Consider the following 8,774-nt stretch of genomic DNA (forward strand, 5'->3'; position numbering starts at 1 on the left):
TTGTCCAGTGACCACGTGTGCAGTGGGTCAAGCAATTCCTTGCTCTGCTTTGGGCAATGCAGGTAAAGAACTAGCAGTGTTTCATATAAAACCTGATTGCTTTCTTTGTTTACTGTATAACTCAACAAATGGAACAATAATAAATGTGAATGTCCTGTTGTAATTGGTTTTGAAACCAAGAGACAGTATCCCCCCAAAAAAGAATGTTTCATATTTTATTCTGGTGCTCGGCTTTCTTTTGTAAATTAAGATGCTTTTTTTTCGTGTGGCATCTTTTGGGCTTTATAATGCTTAAGATTTTAGCAACAGTATATATGTCATGTGTCAAAAAAGTAAATATACAAACAAACAAAAAATGTCAGAATTTTGAATAAGCTGACGGAGTGTCGGCGGGCACCGTGGCATTATGGGAGAGAGATGATTGATACGGCGGCCATTTTGGCTCCGTGCTTCCATTGTGTGATAGTAAATATCTGCTACAACCACAACACTTGTATCCTTGTGGAGGGAAAAATAGAAATACAACGTTAATTTCACCTAGGGTAAGTTTGGTATCTTAGTATTTCCACCGTAGCAGGTTAGTCACCGTTTATTGAGTAAAATAGTGCGGATAAAGTGTCGTTTCGTGCTGAAATTGAGCTTTATTTCGACGCTGTATGTGGAGCAGACGAGCATAAATGGCTCTCCGTCTGTGACATCTGCTCCACTCAGCCACACTTTGTCCTCTCTGCTCCGCTTTAACAAACAAGGCTTCATAACGTCTTTTAACGATTTTTAGTAGCAACGTTTCTTTTCTACGTGTTGTTGGTAGTCTTGTGTTTACATGTTGTCTGTTGAGGTAAGTAATTGTCGAGGTTTTCTACTCGCTCGGGTTGTGAATTGTTGGTAGAGTGATGTCGGTCTGCGGCCATAATCCTGCAGCGGGAGGCGGCGCAACAGGCGCATGCCCCGCCCATTACCTCTGCGGAGAGAACCGTATTGGTTTTAAACCACAGCTGATTGGTCAGTGCCCCTTGAGGACTGTTGTGATTGGTGTCGAGGATCCCGCTGAGACTTGATTGGATGCGCAGTGTGTTTGTGCGTGTGGCAAACAGGACCGGAGGAAAAGTTCTCAGGCTGCCAGATTTTAGATTTTAAAGAATGATAAAAATGTAAATTTCCAAGATTTACAGGTTACCACACATGAAATTTTGTTTTGACATGTTTTTTTTTTTAAACTGATAATATTTTAAACTTTCAAAGACTTCCTGTTTAGTTGTTGAATTTGTAGATAAACTTAATATCTCAGCAGTGACACTTATATCGCTGAGGTCGAGAGACTGCAAAGAGTTTATGGGGGTCGCTGGACAGAGGTGTCTGGTGATGTCGATAATAGGGCAATTCCACAGAGTGCTGTTCCTTCCCGTTTAATCCCGAATAGCAAACCAGGGCATGTTTTGAAGCATTGTAGTAACTTCTTGAGCCATGTTTGTCTATCTTGAACAAACTTGGTATATATAGTAGGGCCATCATTGGCACCAGATTTGAAATCCGGATCCAATTTTTGAACTGTTAAAAAATTTCTGCCCAGTTCTTGAAATTGTGGATAGTACTTTCTGGGTATTCATAGTCTTAACAACTTCGACCATGTTCCAACTTGTGGGATATTTGTAGTCACTGTGGCTTGAAATTCATTTGATTGTGCTCCATCGGGGTAAAAATTTGAAACCAAAGCAGTGCTTGTTGTGGTTCATCGCCTTTTCTTTCGTTTTTAGGTGGGTTTCCAAGTCTGAACATTATTAGCCAGCCTGTTAGGAGGCAAACTGAATTAAGCTGTTCTATCCTATTTTTGCACTCTTTTTGGATTGTGGGCGATCGTAGTAGAATGGCGCCCTGTAGAATAGGGGTTTAACCTTGCAGTAGAATGGAGGTACAAATCTTTGGAGTCTTGGTGCATTTTGTCGTACTGTGTAATTGTGAGACCTGATCAGTCAGTCTCTTGAGGTGAAGACTGGATGTCTTTAGTAAGAAGTGAAGATGGACCACTTGTCTGCCTGGCTGGCTGCTATCCAGGACCCAGAGCGGTTCTGTGGTGTGGTTCCATGTGGCATGCAGCCTGCCCCCAGAACTGTCAGTCAACATTGACTTTAATAAAGGACTTTGTGCTGAGTGCTCTGCTCGTATTTTTTTTTGTCTTTTTGGTCTGCAGGGTTACTGTTAATGGCATATCTTAACAAGCTAGACAGGTTTCAACTATAAAACTAGGACAAGTTGATGGTATTTTGGTGGTGACGGGAAAATTTATTCTTTCCTTTTTATTCCACTCTTTAGTTGCTAAATTGCTGCATAGGTTTAACTTTGACCTCTTTTGTTATCACTCTCACCTTATGATGTCACAAAGATTTGATGAGTATCAAAGCCAGAATTCTCCTCTGATACTTGCAAGACCTCAGTGCTCTCTAGTTAACCTTCAAATTGAAGTTGTCAGATAAGCTTCAAGCAGTTGTAAGATGCTTTAGATCAGGTATATTTATCCACCAGTAAATGGTGAAAACTGTTTTTAAATTATTTGGATTAAAAAAATCTGGATTTAATTGTCCACCCTGAGGATAAACTTAGCTGTTAAACTGCTTTAAAACAGATACTAAGATTTGAAGTAATAATGCTGAAATTTGTCAAGACTGTTTTAATGTTTCTTCCCCTTCCAAGTCGGAACTGACATAGGGTGCTTAAAATAAAATGTTTCAGGCATGTTTAAAGTGCCAACACTTGTTTGATTTTACAGATGAACAGTTCATGTACTGTATGTATGCTGTTTGTTTTAATTTGACTTTTCAGGTGATTTTGCGTCGTCATGGCCCGTACCAAGCAGACCGCTCGTAAATCCACTGGAGGAAAGGCTCCTCGTAAGCAGCTGGCCACCAAAGCGGCCCGGAAAAGCGCCCCCTCCACCGGTGGTGTCAAGAAGCCTCATCGCTACAGGTAACAGTAGAACAACAAGAAGTGGTTTGTGCTAATTATTTTAGCATTTTTCAAGGTTCCTGGAGTCTGAAAAAACTCCACATTTTCTGGTTGTTTTTATTTTAAAAATGGTTTGCAAGCATTTTAAATTCATTATGGTTTGATACTTACATTCACTAAACAGAGTGCATCTGGAAAGTATTCACAGTGCTTCATTTTTTCCATAATTTGTAATTTTACAACCTTATTACATTCATTTTCCCCTCAAAATTATACTCACAACACCCCATAATGACAACATGAAAAAGTTTTTTGTTGGTGGTGTTTTTTAACAAATTTATTTAAAAAAATACAAAGAAATCACATGTACAAAAGTACTTAAAAAAATACTTTGTTGATGCACCTTTCACATCAGTTACAGCCTCAAGTCTTCTTGAATATGATACCACAAGCTTGATGCACCTATCTTTAGGTAGTTTTGCCATTCCTATTTGCCACACCTCTAAAGCTCCATCAGGTTGGATGGGGGGGCGTCGGTGCACAACCATTTTCAGATCTCTCCACAGATGTTCAATCAGATTCAGGTCTGGGCTCTGGCTGGGCCACTCAAGGACATTCACAGAGTTGTCCTGAAGCCACTCCTTTGATATCTTGGCTGTGTGCTTAGGGTCATTGTCTTGCTAAAAGATGAACTGCTGCCCCAGTCTGAGGTTAAGAGCGCTCTGGAGCAGGTTTTCATCCAGGATGTCTCTGTGCATTGCTGCATTTATCTTTCCCTCAAGTCTCCCAGTTCCTGCCGCAGAGAAACATCCCCACAGCATGATGCTGCCACCACCATGCTTCACTGTAGGGACGGTGCCTGGTTTCCTCCAAACATGATGTCTGGCTTTCACGCCAAAGAGTTCAATCTTTTTCTCATCAGGCCAGAGAATTTTGTTTCTCGTGGTCGCGAGTCCTTCAGGTGCCTTTTGGCAAACTCCAGGTGGCCTGCCTTTTCTGAGGAGTGGCTTCCATCTGGCCACTCTATCATAAAGGCCTGATTGGTGGATTGGTGCACAGATGGTTGTCCTTCTGAAATGTTCTCCTCTCTCCACAGAGGAATGCTGGAGCTCTGACAGATTTAACCATCAGGTTCTTGGTCACCTCCCTGACTAAGGCCCTTCTCCCAGATTGTTCAGTTTAGCTGGGCAGCCAGCTCTGGGAAGAGTACTGGCAGATCTGAACTTTTCCACTTACGGATAATGGAGGCCACTGTGCTCAATGGACCCTTCAAAGCAGCAGAAATGTTTTTGTACTCTTCCCCAGATTTGTGCATTGAGACAATCCTGCCTCAGAGGTCTACAGACAATTCCTTTGACTTCATGCTTGGTTTGTGCACTGACATGCACTGTCAACTGTGGGACTTTATATGTAGACAAATCATGTACAATCAACTGAATTTACCCCAGGTGGACTCCAATTAAGCTGTAGAAACAGCTCAAGGATGATCAGTGGAAACAGGATGAACCTGAGCTTAATTTTGAGCTTCATGGCAAAGGCTGTGAATACTTACGTACATGTGATTTTAGTTTTTTAGAAATTTGCAAAAATCTAAAGGAGAAAACAAAAAACTTTTTTTCACTGTCATTATGGGGTATTGTATGTAGAATTTTTTGGAATAAGGCTCTAACATAAAATGTGGAAAACGTGAAGGGCCGTGAATACTTTCTGGGTGCACTGCATATTTTTCCATGTTATTCCTGCAGTGCAGCCAGTGGGCTCAACGTCACTATGTGCAGGGAGCCAGTCACGTATTTCAGTTGTATTGGCCTGATTGTCACCAAACCTGATGAGTTTTTTTTAGCTGTATTGGCCCCAAGAACACCATTGACTTTGGGGTCAAGATCAAGCAATGTACTTTATAAAATAATCGTGATTTGTGTTTGGTGCCTGATTGTCACCAAACGTGATGTGGGTGTTAGGCATCGTGACCCCACAAAGCCTTTTGATTTTACTCAAAAGATCAAAGGTTAAAATCACTGAACTGTACTTTTGTAAAAGCCGTCTGCAGAGAAGCCTCACATGTAATGGTAAACTTATCTATGTTTGCCCAGTGGCTGTGCTTAAGTGCAGACTATGCACTTGTTTTGTGAAACACATTTTCAGAACTTAACTTATTGCGTTTATTTGAACTGTTAATAAACTTGCTGTCAGGAAGGAGATTCTTGTTTGTAAGTCGGTGCAAGACGAGGTCCACAATTTCCAGAGGTGAGACGAAGTCACCACCACGTCGCTCTCAAGTCATGAATTGGCAAGTCACAAGTCATAATGACCACCATTTGTTTACAAAGCTGACTTGAGACTTGGGACTTGCAGATTGATGACTTGACAATGACTTCACCTCTGACAGTTTTTCACATTTCATTTCCTGAAAGGATTTTAGAAAGGGAAAAACAAACATATAGGTAATGATTAAAATGCCAGTATTTAAGCAAAGATTGCTTTCTTGTGTCAGGCCCGGTACTGTAGCTTTGAGAGAAATCCGTCGGTACCAGAAGTCCACTGAGCTGCTGATCCGTAAGCTGCCGTTCCAGCGCCTGGTGAGAGAGATCGCTCAGGACTTCAAGACTGACCTGCGTTTCCAGAGTGCAGCCATTGGAGCTCTACAGGTGGGTGTACTGGTGCACGTGGATCTGAAAAGAAATTGAGAGCAGCCAGTGTTGGTGCTAAATCTTCACGTAATGACGACAGTTTAGGATTTTTGTGTGTGCTACACAATAACTGTTCTACATATAAATCAGAGTTTCCCATTAAATACAGAGACTATGGCAGCCCTTCTTGTAGTCCATGGGGCTTAGCTTGAAAGAGGCTTAGAAATGAAGTTTCATTTGACATATGAGTGAACAACCTGAAAACACTTATTCCTAGGTAATGTAGGGGTGCTAAATTCAAAAATGATGTTTTCTTGGTCATAAATGTGCACATTAACCCTTCACGCCCCAAAACGTACAATATAAGCGCAAAACACTAAAAATTGTTTAATTGTGGGGAAAAATGAGCAAACAACCTGAAAATACGTATCCTTGGGTATTTTGGGGGTGTTCAGTTCAAAAATGATGCAAATGATGATGAAAAATCATGCACAATTTCATGTTGCACACGTTTATCCCATTTTTAAGAATTTTGCTCTTATAGTGCAAGTTTTGGTTCATGGAGGGTTAATATCCAGTTTTATGACCCAGAAAACATCATTTTTGAATTCAAATGACTTTTTTGAAATGACTTTAGTTTTGTGTCATGTCTGTGATCTGCTTTTTTTCTACAAAATTAAACAACTGAATGAACATCCTCCGAGGCCGGTGATTCCATAATTTTTACCAGGGGTTGTAATTAATGTGCAGGTAATATTTCCAGAAAAATGGCATTCTGGCACATTTGTACCATTAATCAGAGGATACAAGAGTCAGATCTTTGTTCAGTAATGGGTCAAACGAAATTTCATATTTCTGTGGAATGCCCCATGGTCTATTAGTCCGGTTTGTGACAAAAAGGTGCAGCAACTGGAGATGCTCCAAAACTTGATGACCTGAATTGACACTGTTTGTAGACGATCAGTCCTTCTACATACGCACCCTTTAATTCTTACTAAAATATGTTAGAATAAATGGCAAAAATGGTTTGTGTGTAAGTAATAAGTCTGGGATTATCTCCAAAACCTAATGGGATTTTTTCCCCATAGTTTCAACCAACAATTCCACCATGATTTCATAAAAAACATTTTTGCGTAATCCTGCTCACAGATAAAATGGAGGTTAAAAACATAACCTCCAATGCACATATGTTCCCTGACCTTCTCCTCATGCTATGTTTGTCTGCAGGAGGCCAGCGAGGCGTACCTGGTGGGTCTGTTTGAGGACACAAACCTGTGCGCCATCCACGCCAAGCGTGTCACCATCATGCCCAAAGACATCCAGCTGGCGCGTCGTATCCGCGGGGAGCGCGCTTAAAACGGCCTCCCTAATGTTTTGGCTCTGTCTGGTTTTTCTTTGCCTTTTTCCGGCCCTTACTCCTCCCTTTTGACCCGCCCCACTCCCACTCCGCCCAGCTTCTCTGTCGACTTTAGAGTAATCGTCATGATGAAGAGATAGAAACATGTTGAAGTCTGGTCTCTTAGGTTACTTTTTGTTGTCTTCACCAAATGTTTATCGGGTACCTCTTTCCATGCATGTAAAAGGCTTGGCAGATCAGATACACACACACACACTCAAATGCGAATGGTTGCACAGGGTTTGGGTGGCAACAGAGCTGAAGCAGAGCGCGGAGGCCGCGGGACTAGTCTGCTTAAGGGGAGCTGCAACTTCCACAGCAGGGTGCTATTAAAACTAGTCCCGAGTCCTCTTTCTCCTCCCCTCCTGCTCACCCCGTGACCACCGTACCCCTGCGGTCATAACGGCTCACTCACCTTCTCCAGCCTCCTGCTTCACCTCTGGCACTGGGACAGGACGGCGGTCTGTGTGTGTGGATCTGAGCTCTGATGTTCCAAACCTCTACAATCTTTCAGTTTCTTGAGGATATTGTTTATGCTTGTGGATATGGTGATTTATTTTTTTTTTGGACACATATAATTCATAAGTGAGAATTTCTTATTTTTTCCCACTTCTAAAGTAACAAAAACCAACTAACAGGTATTGTTAACATAGTAAACTTTTTTTTTTTACTGATTGATTTAGAAAATCAGGAAGGGCTTCTGATCCCAGGACAACGTTTATTCTAATGGCAGCCACACGGGGGCGATCATTTACCATCACCTCCAGTTCATTTGCTCTCAGTCGTCACATGTACTTTTTTGTTCCAACGGTATGTTGACATTATAGCAGAATTTCTACGCTGCATGTTTAGCCTCTGTGTGTGTTCTCTGTAGATCTGAGCGTATAATCTATCCCCTCTCAAATTTTGTGATACACAATATAACCTCATATTTGTTTTCTTTTATATTTTTCTTATTCCTTGAGATTTTCAGACGTATAAATATGCTGATCTTTGTATTTTCCAAATTTCCCATATTCTGGTGGTAATAAATAGGTGTTAAAACAAACTAATGCTTGTCAGTCTGATTTTACTTTTCAACTGTGCTTCACCGAATTGTGAATCTGCTGCAGCGATTTTTAAAAAGTAGATTTTTGTTCATTTAAATGTCTTCAGTTCGTGGCGATGCAGAGTAGTGATGGGAAACCAAACTGTCACAAGGTGGAGAGGCTGAGCTGGGCTTTAAAATCACCAAAAAGACACAGCTGCTCCTGTAGCCAGGCTCCCATTCTGTTAAATATTTTATTTTTTTTTTTTTGGTGTAGAATGAGAAGAACATTAGACAGCAATACTGTGTAACAGACACTACACTATGACTTATTCAATAAGTTTTCAGCTGGAGAAAACTGTTTACTGAGAATGTATTTTGCATCCACAAGGACATTTGAAAACACATTGGGCCTCGTATCAACGTGCGTACGGCGATATTTGAGCGTATATGGGGTGTACGCCAAGAGGGCTGCGCTACTTGGCATTTATCAGTGTGGTCGCTGGTGTACGCTGCGCTGAAAATATACACCAGGTCGAGAGGTGGCGTAAATTATACACCAAAATGAACCAGCGCTGGAATCCACATAAAAATGATCAACATGATAAACAGTGCCATTATACAAATCAATGCATATGTTACATAAATAACACTTTCCTGATTATACTACATAATAATCAATACAAATCCCGCCTTTGCGGGATTGTTATGGAGCACGATCCGTGGCTGCAGCAGCGCTGAGCTTAACTTCATGTGGTGTGATCGTTTTAGACTATGAAAT

The 8,774-nt window shown here is 41.2% G+C and overlaps 1 protein-coding gene across 1 annotated transcript; it reads left to right on the forward strand.

Annotated features, from left to right (window-relative positions):
• The first annotated feature begins 393 nt into the window (after positions 1-393).
• On the forward strand, positions 394-8,014 carry h3f3c (H3 histone, family 3C). The gene is made up of 4 exons (XM_034178912.1): positions 394-542; positions 2,818-2,961; positions 5,435-5,588; positions 6,798-8,014. The coding sequence occupies exons 2-4, from the start codon at positions 2,834-2,836 to the stop codon at positions 6,924-6,926; spliced, it is 411 nt and encodes a 136-aa protein (XP_034034803.1). The 5' UTR covers positions 394-542; positions 2,818-2,833; the 3' UTR covers positions 6,927-8,014.
• The last annotated feature ends 760 nt before the right edge of the window (positions 8,015-8,774 follow it).

Source organism: Thalassophryne amazonica, chromosome 9 (genome assembly GCF_902500255.1).
Source record: "Thalassophryne amazonica chromosome 9, fThaAma1.1, whole genome shotgun sequence".
NCBI lineage: Eukaryota > Metazoa > Chordata > Actinopteri > Batrachoidiformes > Batrachoididae > Thalassophryne > Thalassophryne amazonica.

Coding starts and splice junctions, on each gene's coding strand:
- h3f3c (XM_034178912.1), top strand. CDS start 2,834: ATGGCCCGTACCAAGCAGACCGCTCGTAAATCCACTGGAGGAAAGGCT. Junction 2,962..5,434: donor AAGAAGCCTCATCGCTACAG/GTAACAGTAGAA, acceptor TTCTTGTGTCAG/GCCCGGTACTGTAGCTTTGA. Junction 5,589..6,797: donor CAGCCATTGGAGCTCTACAG/GTGGGTGTACTG, acceptor GTTTGTCTGCAG/GAGGCCAGCGAGGCGTACCT.